General features: G+C 51.6%; 1 protein-coding gene across 2 annotated transcripts; it reads right to left on the bottom strand.

The window, feature by feature from the left end:
- Positions 1–288: 288 nt before the first annotated feature.
- Positions 289–12,929, bottom strand: LOC134017443 (GRIP and coiled-coil domain-containing protein 2). Of its 2 annotated transcripts, none has more exons than XM_062457053.1 (23): positions 12,755–12,929; positions 12,394–12,453; positions 12,134–12,218; positions 11,949–12,034; positions 11,760–11,864; positions 9,198–11,615; positions 8,942–9,002; positions 8,467–8,567; positions 8,197–8,295; positions 7,652–7,771; positions 6,913–7,077; positions 6,551–6,655; positions 5,979–6,141; positions 5,689–5,789; positions 5,524–5,601; positions 5,228–5,365; positions 4,375–4,496; positions 4,119–4,295; positions 3,747–3,955; positions 2,314–2,532; positions 2,030–2,169; positions 1,741–1,942; positions 289–1,555 (listed from the first exon to the last, which is right to left on the bottom strand). In XM_062457053.1, the coding sequence occupies exons 1-23, from the start codon at positions 12,758–12,760 to the stop codon at positions 1,482–1,484; spliced, it is 5,034 nt and encodes a 1,677-aa protein (XP_062313037.1). In that variant the 5' UTR covers positions 12,761–12,929; the 3' UTR covers positions 289–1,481. The 2 variants fall into 2 exon arrangements, with proteins under 2 accessions (XP_062313037.1, XP_062313038.1); XM_062457054.1 differs by having other exon boundaries at positions 12,394–12,450.
- Positions 12,930–13,195: the final 266 nt, after the last annotated feature.

The raw sequence follows: 13,195 nt of genomic DNA, 5'->3' as shown, positions 1-13,195 counted from the left end.
GCAGAGCAAGTAAACTCAGTTTGGTTATCCATTGCATAACAATTACACAAGCGTTTTAGACTGCTTGTGTGGTGGTATCAGAAATTGCATAGATTTCCTTAAAAGGCAGCAGTCTGATGGAGGAGAAAGAACACATCTGGCCAGTTCTATTTGTGCACGATGAGAGTGAGTGAACCTGTGTCTGGTAGCTGTCGGAGGTGTGTCCTGCAGAAGCATCATCTGCCAAAATATGGAGGCATATTTCATTGGTCTGGTCAAATGACCACCCTAAATGATCACAGACACGCGTTCGTTTTATTTGCAATGTTTTATTCTGGTGTTTAGTTAAACAACTCCGGGTCAGCTCCCCATTAAACGACAAATGCCAAATCTAAAGATACATAGTAATTGCTGTCTTTAGTCTATAACAGAGCATCAGAGCCTTCAGACAGTAACTTCAGCCGCAAAGACTAGAAACTCCCATTGAAACCATAATCACTAGGCAAACAATGATCTCATTAACATTCTGCCCTTTTAGTTAACACATATATCCCACGTATAAATATAAAATAATTTGTTAAAAATACATTCAGTTGTTCCCATGTTTATATTACTCATCCGATTGGGCTCAATGAGGAATAAGCAGCTGCCAAATGGGTTTAGACATGGAATACATTAGCATATTTCCAATTAGTATTAGGTCAGATGTGGTCAAACAGGGATCATATTTTCCACTGGTTTACTTTCATGCGGATCTGAGTGCAAATACAACAGTTCAGGTCCCCTTTTTGTCATGAGTCTTGAGCATCACAGTCATTAAATAAAGTGCTCCTAATAACAAATTATTATCTTCACATTATCATTGAGCTTTGGATTCATACATTAATGCACAGAAATGAAACAAAAGCTATATTAACAGAAGAAAAATAACCAAACTCTTTAATCTCAAGCAGTGTTTCCAGTGCTGATGTGCTTTAGGATAATGAATGAAAAAACATTGGAAAAATACAGGATAAGGAAAAGATGACATCATCTTAAAATGGTCCCATTTCGGTATAATAAGAAAGGCATTGATGTTAGAACAAACCATGGATTCAGTAACTTTGCCTGTTTAACACAGTAATTATATACTCAGGCCCCTGTTAAAAACTAGGAAGAAATTCAGGCCCCCACAGTTTAAAAACCACCGGTTTAACAGAACATTGACTGGCTGGTTTTGTTAAGTAACGACTGGCTTTCCTTCAAGTATGTGAGGTCACACAGATATTTTAAATTGCTCCAGTTAATTAGACAAACCAGTTAATTCTTTGAGAAGGCAAGTGAAGAACATAAGGTCACGTGTTGATATAAAAAGATATACTTGAACGTGATTAGGAAACTAGCTTCTATAAGTAATGCCAGGGAAGTTTTATGAGTGTCTAGGTAAGGGTCGGGTAAATGCCTGATGATATGTAGGAGAGTGTCCGGCCGCTGTGGTGACAGTGCATGGTCTGGGATCAGGTTCACCTGATCCCAGACCAGCTGTGTAGATAGGAGGACCACCCTGATGCTCTGGCTCCTCCCACTTCCTCCTCGCCTAGGGGCATCACATGACATCACCGACATGACCAATGATGAAACCAACACAAAACATGACAGTGCACGACCACACAGCGACTGGGACGGCTGACTCAGGAGAGCTGTTCCACACGACCGCGAGTACGCGTGTAAGAGATGGCGTACATGCACAGTGTGTCTGTGTGCGCGTGTGCGTGTACCTACCCTGAGCGATGGCCGCCAGCTTGTTCTTCTCCTCTGGGCTCAGCTGCAGCATGGTGTGGATGACGGGCAACAGCGCCTGCCTTTCGCTGCCCGACCGCAGGAAGATGAACTGGAGGAGCACGTTCTTCAGATACTCCAGGTTGGCCACGCTCTTCTCCCGCTCGTGGTTGCGCTCCAGGCGGCGCACCTCGCTCTTCAGCAGCTGCGCACGCGCACGCGACGTCAACACACACAGGCGTATGTGTGTGTGTGTGTGAGAAAGAGAGAGAGTGTGTGGGTGTGTACGTACCGTGACCTGCTCCATGAGGACAGCGTTGGTGGCCTCGGTCTCGTGCAGCAGGCTGTTCATGTGCTCCATGCTGCGGGAGACTGTGGTCAGCTTCTGGCTCAGCTCCTCCTTGGTCGGCTCCGCCTGCCACACAAACGGTTCTGGGGAACCGCAACACGCACACGCCTCACGTCACATACACGCTCGCTTACAGCTCAGCGAACGCCTTTGAACGCGAAATATCCGGGGCCTGACACAGACACACTGCTCATAATCTGAAGACGAAAAAAAAAAACAACACAAACCCTGTTTGGGGTCCGGGGAGGTGAGGAGCTGTTCCAGGGAAGGTAGGGGGGTGTGGGCTGGGGAGAGGGACTCGGTCTCGGTGGTCTCCATTCCCTCTCCTTCCTCTCTGGCCATGGACTGCATCTCGCTCAGGGCGAGGTTGAAGCCCCCCAAGGCCCCCTGCTCTGGGGGTCTGCGGTCCACCGCAGGCTTACGGCTGGACTGGGCCGGAGTCAAACCTGCGGAGGGGGACAAGAACGTTAGACTATTCTTCAGTCATACATCTTGGTTGAAGACGGTGATATTTACTACTGCGGTTCACCATGGGAGGGCGCTGGTGCACAGTGTACAGTACATTTCAGTGGCCTGAAAAGGGAGAAAAAAATCGAATTGGAAGTGACTGAGCTGGGGGTGACAGGGCAATGAGAAAAATGGTGAATAATAGCAAGTGTGAAACAGAGAAGGAGGCCGTGTTTGTCTATGTGAGAGGATATGGTGGGTGTACATGGGCCGGTTGATGGATGAGCAATGTGCAGTCCTTCACACCCCACATCTCACCGACCCTCACACACACCCACTGCATCACCTGAGCACAATACATCACACCAGTAATCTGGACAGGTCATTATCACCTCAGGATTGGACGAAATCAGAGAGAACCAAGGACGGCGAGACCTCACATTAGAAGGCGTCAAAGACAGGTGTGTGAAGGGAGGGCGAGGTGGGGCTGTATTCAGATTGCGCGGGCCGAGCTCGGCTAAGCTCCGGTAATGCTGCGAGGGAATGAGGAGAGGAGGCCGTTTAAGACGCTTTGGGACATCAACCCCAGTGTGCATTACGACACACTAACGACCAGACTCTTCAGATGCCTGCGTCTCTCCCAGAGGAGGCGGGGGGGCAGGTGGAGGAAGAGGGGGTCCAAGTTAAGAGGAAGATGACAGACACACACACGCGCGCACGTTATGCGAGTATGAGATAGAACGAGAGGAACACAAAGACAACGACTGCAGGTCAAGTCCCTGCTACGTTTCCACGGGGCGGTTTGAGTAATCCTAAACTCCCTAACCAGCGGGACTATTCCTCAAACCACGGCTGCCTTCCTCCAGACAGCGCTGTCTGGCTACGCTTCATAACAACACTGGTCGCTACGGTCCTCTGAGGAATAAAGTGACAGATTGCCCACACTTGTGTGTGTGTGTGTGTTTACTCTGAATGTTTCTAGAAGGACAGATGTGTGGGAGGTGATATAGGAGCTTCCAGCTCTGCTTTGCTCAGAATCCCCACGCCGAGATCTCTTTCCCCTCTCCTCAAACAGAGGCATAAAGAAAAAACAAAAAAACACTTCTCAGTTGCAAAGAATCTCTTGAATTCTTCCGCAGCTATGTCACCCCCCCCCCCCCCTCCTGGAAGCCACCCCGGGCCGATGCGACTGACTGCCTGAGCGGGCCCTTACTGGACTGGCTCTGCAGGGCGAACAGCTGCTTCTCCAGCCTGCTGATCTGGCTCTGCAGCGTCTCCACCGTGGCCCTGTGCTCGTCCTGCAGGTGGCGGATCTGCTCCCTGAAGGCCGCTCGCTGGGCCTCCGTCTGGCGGCTCAGCTGGGCCACCGCCTGGGCGTGCTCGTTACGCAGGGACACGCTCTCCGTCTGGAGAGCCAGGAGTCTGGGAGGGGTGGAGGATGGAGGGCGGGGAGGCACAGGAAGCAGGGAGGGAGCGAGACAGACCGCGTTAGAGAGGCCGAGGGGTAAGAGGGGTTTTCGATCGGGTCGAACTTGATCCGCTCGCGCGGGCCGCGGGTGCCCCGCGCTCGCCACGCCCAACGCACCTCTCCCTGAGCTGGGCCTCCTTGGCGACGGTCTCCTGGAGGATCTTGTTGTGCCTCTCCAGGAGCGTGTCGTGTTCCGCCTGCAGCTGCTGCAGCTCTGCCGCACCGGCCCGGAGACCCTGCTGGCTGTCCTGCAGCTTGACCTGCAGCTGCTCCACCACGCTCTCCATCTGCTCCCTGAAACACACACACACACACACGTTACAGACATCACCACACACACACATAGCATAGACCACACACACGCTGTCCGTACCTCTCCAGTTTGCTGGTGTCTCCGTCACCCTGGGCGGTGGTCTTGCTCTTCTGCTGCTTCAGGACATTGTGGACTCGCACCTTGTAGCTGTCGAACTCCTTGGCCGTGGAGGTCAGCTCGGCCTGGGAACGCCAGAACACACGGTCAGACGCCGTCCACAGACACAACACGGCCTCACGGCCTCATGCAGCAAGGAAACTGCAGAGGACAGGAAGCAGGCAAGCAAGCTGCAGGGCTGTAGGGCAAACGCACTGCTAGAGATGCCTTCCGTATCTGTATTATGGGAGGGAGGGGGAGAGAATGAGTGAGCGAAGGAGAAGAAGAGTGTAATTAAAACAACTTGTGGTGAACGTCCCTCAGGTGGGAGGGGGGGGGGGGGGGAACCCGGCAGCACTTCCTCTCCTGTGGAGCTGGACTGATTCATTTATTGCCAACCATATTCCCGGGGGGGGGGGGGGGGGCACCCCTCCCAATGAAGAATGGTTTCAGCCATTTAGCAGCGCTGCACACTCACGCACGGCTGATGGGAGATCCGTAACAATATTTCTACAGCACTGAGGACCGGAGCCGGGCTGGGCCGAGCTAATGGAAGGAGGAGAGATGGGAGGAAAATGGAGAGGGGAGGAAGGATGGAGCGTTTGTGTGAGGGGAGGAGAGTGATGGCGAGAGGCGAAAGAGGCGAGATAGAAGAAAAAAAAAAAGAAAAAAACTCAGGGTGGAGGGAGAGCAAGAGGAGAGCGTAGCAGAGGAGAGAAAGGTAGAGTGAGAGGGCTGAAAGGACAAAGTGTACTCCTCTTGGCACGTGTAACAGATGGTCCTTTGGGGCAACAGGTGCGTGCGCGTGCGTGCGTACCTTGGTGGTGTGACACTCCTCTTGCAGGGCGGTGATCCTCTGCTGGAGAGAGAAGGAGCTTTTCTGCTGCTGCTCCAGGACTGACCTCAGTTGCTCCTGCAGCCTGTGCCTCTCTGCTGATACCTCACACACCTGGATCTACACACACACACACACACACACACACACACACACACACACACACACACACACACACACACACACACGCACACACGTGTATTCGCCTTTTGTAACAGGTAGATTCTTAGGTCCTGCCTAAACCAATGTAGAGGGCCTTGATAACAACAGTAGTTTACCTTCAAGCTCTCTAGCTGCTGCTGGCGAGCTTCCAGTTCTCCCTTCAAAGAGGCCTGCAGCATCATCTGAGAGGCATCCTGCTTACACAAGCACAGTTTAACACACGTACACACGTACACACACCTATACCGTACATTGGAAGATGTCATCTCTGGGGGACAGACCTGTTTCTTGGCATCAGCCAGATCCTTCTTGGTCTTCACCAGCAGCTGTTTCATCTTGGAGGTCTTCTCCTCCCCCTGGTCTACCTGTGTCTTCAGAGACTCTGAGGCGCACACACACACACACACACACACACGAACAAGGAGCATTATATGAAGGTAATTGTATAACAGCATGAGTCTTTTGATCCCAGCCTGGTTATTAATGAACTAGGTGGTGGATTGCCCGCAGAGAATGCAAGTCAGTGGGGCATATTGTTTGTTTGTGTGTGTGTGTGTGTGTGTGGCCACACCGATCTCCTGGTGGAGTGTGTCCTCCTTCTGAGTGTGTGTTTTGATCTGGGTCTTCAAGTCCTCCACAAACACATCTCTCTCTGAGAGCTTGGTGTTGAGCTCCTTGACCAGCCGCTCATAGTCTGCCATCTCCATGTCCAACAGGGAGTTCTGCTGCGCTTCCTGCGGCACAGAGAACAGAGAAACACGCCTTACATCTGCGCGCACGCACGCACGCACACACACACCAGCATCCAATGCACGCAATAAGGCCAACGTTCAGAGCGCCAAGTTAAGTCATAACGACGATAGACTCTTCAGTGGGAGATACAAAACAGTCAGTTGTGTGGGCATGAGCCACGGTTCTGTTCCAGGCGGGCTCCGTGTTCACGTGTCCTCTCAGCCCGGCACTCCTAATGGAGAAGCAAGGCCTCCAGCACTAGCAGGCGAAAATGCAACTTTCACATCCTCCTGTACTTTGACTGGTGTCGTTTTTTTTTTTAAAGGACCAGCGGCGACACATTACCTCGTAGTGACTTCTTGATTCAGCTGATACGTGTGTGTGCGTGCGTGCGTGCGCGCGTGTGCGTACCTTGCGTAGCTGCTCCAGCTCCTGGGCGGTCTGCTGAGACTGCTGGTTGAGTTTGCGGAGCTGAGCCGTCAGCTCCTCCACCTCCTTGAGAGCCGCGGACACATCCTGGAGAAACGCACAACAACCTCTTACAGCTCTCCGCCCCGTGGGGACACACACACACACACACACACACACACACACACACCCACACGGCACGTCTGAACGACCGCTCGACTTCAGCTTCCTCGTCCCAAGTCTGTTTGTCTCTCTCTCTCTCTCTGTTTGCCTTCCTCCCCCTCCCTCTCTTTTTTTCCCGTGTCGTTTCACGTGTGCGAGTTTCTCCCGCGGTGCGGTGCGGTGAGACTCTGTGATGCAGATACCTTGGCCTTCTGTTCCTTCACCAGCCTCTCGGCCTGCAGGTCTCTGTCCAGCGCGGCCGTGTGTCTGTGAGTCTCCTGCAGCTGCCCCTCCAGCTGTCTCACGGTGCTCCTCGCTGTCTCCACCCCCACCAACAGGTCCTCCTTCTCGGACCACAGCTGCTCGTGCTGCCGACAAACACACGCGCGCGTGCGCGCACACTCAGTCAGGCGAATCTGACAAACAGCCACCCCTCTGGCACGTATATCGGCCAGGGAAAGTGAATCAACGTCAAACACAACATCCCATCAGCGTTTGCTGGGCATGCGCATCAGACGGCGTGCGGTTCTCTTCAGAGCTGCTTCCCTCAGTCCTACACTCCTGCGGGGCTCCCTGGGGAGTGCCCGAGCTCACACAAGCAGAACCAGCCTTTTCCTTGGACGACGAGAGACGCCGCAACGCCAGATGGAAGCCAGACACTTGTTTATTTACCTGACGTTTGCTACCTCACTGGGAAGAAACGGTTCAGAGCGAAGGGTGACATAAAAAATCGAAATAAAAAATGTGCGGGGGTCGGAATAGCTCTGAAGTTCACCCACTCGCATCTAATGGGCAGTTAGCGGGCATTCAGCTATTACAGAGATACCGACACAGATTGGCACTGTTTATTTACTAAGGTAAAGGCCGTCTTCCAAGAAGGGTTGGTCTGAATACTGTTGTGACTGTGTACGTGTCACACACACTCGGAGTCATGTGACGTACCTGTGTGACTGCAGCGGCCAGTCGCTTGGTCTGCTCGGCAATCTGTTTCTCTGCCGCCTCTCCTCTCTCCTTCTCCTTCTCCAGCTGCTCGCTCTGCCTGTCGTAATCCATTTGAAGGTTCTGACACACACACACACACACATTCATTATTAAGTACCTCTTCTATTGCGTAATGTACAGGAGGGAAAGTATGAATCAAGCTGGTTTGACAGCGTCTCAATTTCGGTCGGGAACAAAACTCTCATTAGATACAACAGAGCGATTCCCTCTCAGGCTGCCGCCTACTCATGAACCAGGGGCCACGGCTATTTATCGATACGATTGTTCTTTACAGCATAAAAACGCAGTGGACACACTCCGTTGTATAAACCACGTTCCGAAAAGTGATGTACTCTGCACCGCTCTGGACGGGACGGGACGGGGGATGCAGACGAATGGTATTGCGTAATGCCGCGTTGAAAAACGAAGGCTTGGGAAGGAGGGTCTCGGATCACCGTTGCAGGGGTCGGGGGTTAAGGTTTAGAGAGAGAGAGGCTCGTGAGTACCTTGTATCCCTCGGCGCTGTGGATAATGTCTTTCATGGAGCTGGTAACTTTCTCTCTAGCCGCCTTCAACACCTCCACTTCCTCCTTGAGAGTCGCAGCCTGGAAGACAACTGATCAGTCAAATCTTTGTCTTCTTTGAGGGTTTGAGGTTGGTATAGGTGCATGTCTGCAGGCATCTGTGACATTGCTTGTAAACGAGGGTTACAAGCAATTTTTTTTTTTTCGTATAATACAGCCTAACTAACCTGCCCATAACTGGTCCTATCATACCTCTTTCTTGCTGATGTCCAGCTCCTTCCTGGCCTTCACGGCCACAGCTTTGATCTTGTTCATCCTCTCGTCCTTCTCTTTGCTCTCCTTCTCCAGCAGGGCTGGTGAGGGAACAGCAGACATGGTTCAGGATGAGTCATGCACACAGGGAACCATACAGACACTCATAACTGGCTGAATGAACCAAGACAACTAAATCACAAGTTGTTTTACAGTGTATGTCATTTTATAATGTGCATGGTAATAGAGTGCTCCGAGGTGAATTAATGAATGAATAAATGAATAAAAAAATAAGAGAGTGCCATGTTGATAAGCATCAAGTCAATAATACACACACACACACACACACACACACACACACAAAACTAAGATGCTAACGGCATCTCAAAACAACTAATTGGAAACTACTGGTGGAATCCGACATTATTGTTCCCTACAGGGAACTTCATTAAGAGAAGAGTAATTATGGACATACCGATCTTCTCAGTGAGCTGACTGTCCAGGTTTTCCCCGGAGGGAGTGGAGTCGGATGCAGACTGCAGAAAGGACAGAGCAGACAAAGGGAGAGAAGTCAATCAGCAGAACTAATGAGAAATACCTCAGTAGCCAATCGAACAAACCCACCACTGAGACTGCTGCTGAGGTAAACCAGACGTAAGAAACATTGTAGAGCTTTTTAAACGTGACTAAACTGTTTGTACCAGACAGGCTAACACTGAGGGGCCACACACCTGCAAGGTGGCCATCTCACTCTTTAGCTGGGATATCACAGACTCCTTCTCTGCCAGCTGTTGTTCGAGCTCTCTCCTCTCTGTCTCCACCTCGGTTTTCAACATCTCTCCCTCTGCGTCTCTTCTCTCCCTCTCCTCCCTCTCTCGGTGTTCCAGCGTCTCAGACGCCTGCATGACCTGGGCCTGGAGTTCCTGGTTCTCTTCTCTCATCTTCTCATTGGCCAGTCTCATCTCCGCCAGGTCTCTCTGCAGGGCTTCCATATCAGCCACCACCTCCTCCGTACGGCTCCTCAGCATGTTCCTCTCCTTCTCCAGCTCCTCGACGTGCTCCTGCAGCTCCTCCCGCACCTCCTCCGACCCCCTTTCCCTCTGGGCCTCTTCGAGGCTGCTCCTCAGCATGTTCCTCTCCCTCTCCAGCTCCTCTGCACGCGTCCGTAGCTCCAGCACCTCCTCCTCCGAGGAGCTGCTAAGGGCTCTGGCCTGCTCCCGCAGAGCCCTGACGGTCTCCTGGGCCTGCTCCTCCCTGCTCCTCAGACCGGCCAGTTCCTCAGACAGGCCGGTCATCCTGGCCTCCAGCTGCTGCCTCTCTGCGGCCTCTAGCCTCAGCTTGCTCTCCAGCTCAGGCAGCCGCTGGCCCAGGCTGTCTCTCTCTCCCTGGACGTGCGACAGGGCCGTAGACGCATCCTCCAGGCTCAGCCGGAGACTGGCCCTGTCACCGGAGAGCTCCGACACCATCTGCTCCAGGGAGGTCACCTTCTTTTGCCCTTCGCCGCTCTCGTCCCTCAGTCTCTTCACCTCCTCGTCTTTCTCCTCCCGTAGCTTCTTGGCCTCCTCTCTACCGCTTGTCGCCTCCAGCTCCCTCTCTTGCGTCAGCCGTGCCACCTCCTGCTCTCTGAGCTGCAGCAGGGACTGGGTTTCCGTGGTGACGGAGCGCAGCATCTCCTCCAGCTCGTGCACGGCGCTCTCCTTCAGCTGCAATCGGGAGAGGACCTCCTCGTGACGTCTGCTCAGCTCCTCCACAGAGGCCTTCAGCTCCAGAGCTAACGCAGTCTTCTCTTCCACAGAGGCCTGTAGCGTCTCCTTGAGCCCCTCTGCTGCCCGGGTCTGGCCCAGGGCGCCCTCCAGACTCTGCTCAACGCTCTGGAGTCTTTCCTTCAGGAAGTCTTTTTCCTCGGTGGCCTCACTGACCTTCTGTCCCAGGGCTTCCTTCTCTTCACCGAGCACCCGGACCTTCTCGTGGAGTTCCTTAACAGCATCGTCCCCCTGCTCCTTCAAGGCTTCGTATTGCCTGACAAACTCCCCAGTCTTCTGGCCCAGCTCAGTCTCCAGACCTCTGAGGATGTCCCTGGTGAGTTCATACTCGGCCACGGCCATGTTTCTCTCCCGGGCAAGGGCCTCACACTGGTCCTTAAGACCCTGGAGCTCCAGGTTCTGCTGGTCTTCTGGGTCAAGAGCCTGCTTGTCTGGGACAGGGCTGGAGCAGGAGAGTGGACTACTGGGACTAGGACCAACAGAAAAGTCCTCTTCTATGTTAGTCTGAGGTCCATCATGGGTGTCAGTAAATGGAGGAGCCTCGTGTTTCGGGTTTGTGGGATCAAGGGCCGCGCTCTCCCGGGACATTTGCAGCTCGTCAATCTTGAACTCCAGCTCCTCCCTCTCGATCTGAAACTCCTCCCTTGCGCGTTCCAGCTCTGCCTCCAGCTCACTCTTGACATTGCCAAGCAACGTCAGTTCATCCTGGAGCATGGTATTGTGGGCCTGTAGGTCATCCAGCGCCACTCGGAGCCTCCCGGAATCCCCGGCCTCGTTGTCGCTTGTGCTGTTCTGGCTGCAGCCGGACAACTCCAGCATCCTGGCGATGCCTGTGCCGCGGCTAGGCTCCTCCTCTTCCTCCTGGACGTCCTGCAGGTAGCTGTCCTTGAGGGCCAGCTGTTCTGTCAGCTCCTCTTGGAGCAGCAGCAGGCGCTCCCTCTCAATCTCATAGTCCTCTTCCAGGGCTCGGAGCTCCTCCTCGTGCTGGAGGCTCTTCTGGGACAGCTCCTCCCTCAGGTTCTCTGCGTCCTGCTGGGCCTCAGTCAGCGCCCTCTGTTGGTCTTCCTGCTGCGCTGCAGCCTGCTGCCTGGACGAGTCCAGCTCAGTCTGCAGGCCGAGGAGTCGGGACTCCAGACTTCTTAGGAGCGCTTGGGCACCTTCCGCCACCTCCGCCTCTTCTCTTTGCCTTGGTCTCTCTTTTTCACTCTCTTTCTCCCTCTCGCTCTCTTCGCGCTCTTTCAGGAGCTTCTGGAAATACTCAATCTCCTCCATATGCTTGGCTTTTGAGTTTCCGATGGTCTTTTCAAGAGCTTCTATTTCTTTCTGGTGCTCTTCCCTTGCCAAGTCCAACTGTGCTTGAATTGTTGCCAGCTTCTGTACTGTATCCTAGGTAAATAAAAAGAACTGTGAGGTACAGTTAATCTGTATTGCATCTTGTTGCATTGCATGGTAATATACTGTGCTATATGTATACTGCATTGTATTGGCTTTCTCTGTACTGTACTGTACTGTGCAGTATTGTAGGCTGACCTTGGTTTGTTTCTTTGCCTTCTCGTTGTCTTTGCGCATCATTACCAGACTTTGCTGAGTCTCAGCCTTCTCCAGCAGAACTGCATCCATTCTCTCAGTCAGTTCCTAGTACGCACAAACCAAACCATTCAGTTCCCAATACAGTCAACTCAAGAGCATATATTATTGAGCATAAGACAGCTAACCCACCTGTATTATAGAATTGTCAGGAGAGCAATTATTAGTTGTAGATTCCGGGGGTTTCGATTTGATTGTCTCAACCTCCTTCTCCAGATCTAGAAGACAGTGATGGAAATTGTTAGCGATTAAATTTACTTTTTAATTATGGGAATAGTCAAGTAGTGACTTAATTATAGTATTGTCCTTGTTGCTACCTGCACATTTAGATTTGAGCTTCTGCATGGCAGCCATCTGCTTCTTAGCAAACTTAATGAGGTCATCCTTGGAAAGTGTGTCCAACTAATGGAGAGGAGTGATCAAACAGATATTTTACTTTTTCAAACACAAATGATTTAATGATAACGACTATGAGTTATTTAGGTTCACGGGTATAGTATAGCCAGAATAATTACGTTCTGGATGGATGGTGTAGGGGACCGGCACATTGACTAAACAATCGGTGGTGGTTTTGTACCTTTGATTTTGCTCCACCTGCGGGGGGCGAAACCACAGAGTCTGCTCCAGGGTCTTGCTGCTGCCCACATAAAGAACATGAATAAACCACATCCAGGAAATGACAGCATGTTAGTTATGTGGCTTGCTTGTACAAGCTAGCTAGCTGACACATAATTAGCAACAATGCATGCAATTAGTAAGCCATTGGGAACGATCCATGTATTTATTATGATATCAAAAAGTATAAATAGTCCACAGGAAGCCTAACGACGACACGATAGCTACGTGATGTACAGTAGCTTGCTAGTCTGGTACAGCAGGTTGTTTAACCAGCTTGAGTAGCAATTCTTACAAGCAAGCATTTCTTTTTGCTAAATTACCTCCATCTTAAAAGGAACAGTGTAACTGCCCAGTTGTTGTTTATGCTGCAAAGTCGCTAGTGTCCAATATCATTCCAGGGGTTAGTAGGCTATAATATTATAGTATACGGTTTTCAAACCAAATGTTGAGTGTTTTGGCTGCCTCGGAGTCGTTTCCGCATTCGTCGGAACGTCAACATGCGTCACGCATAAGTGCTTCACAAATCCACGGCCTTCAAAATAAAGGTCACGGTTCGTTCACTAGCGTCCGCGGGGCTGCTTTTCAGTAAAATTGGTTCTTTTTCAAATTCTCGCTTGGTAGGTATAGGCTACCTCGGTCATATATTATCAGAAAACCAGATTTACGTAATGTAACAGTTTATTTTCGCAATGACTTGATGAAATGTGTTTGTAAATAAACAGTTATTGACCCAGTAGGCTATAACAACATTCAATGCACTT

The sequence above is a fragment of the Osmerus eperlanus genome, chromosome 3 (genome assembly GCF_963692335.1).
Source record: "Osmerus eperlanus chromosome 3, fOsmEpe2.1, whole genome shotgun sequence".
NCBI classification, from domain to species: domain Eukaryota; kingdom Metazoa; phylum Chordata; class Actinopteri; order Osmeriformes; family Osmeridae; genus Osmerus; species Osmerus eperlanus.
Note: the sequence above shows the minus strand (reverse complement) of the source record. Positions and strands in the feature narration are given on the sequence as shown.

Excerpts from the sequence above, each read along its gene's own strand:
- LOC134017443 (XM_062457053.1), bottom strand. Across the intron at positions 8,568-8,941 it reads TCAGCTCACTGAGAAGATCG|CCCTGCTGGAGAAGGAGAGC; the intron begins GTATGTCCATAA and ends TTCCCTCACCAG. Across the intron at positions 1,556-1,740 it reads GCTGGCGGCCATCGCTCAGG|GCGAGGAGGAAGTGGGAGGA; the intron begins GTAGGTACACGC and ends TGATGCCCCTAG.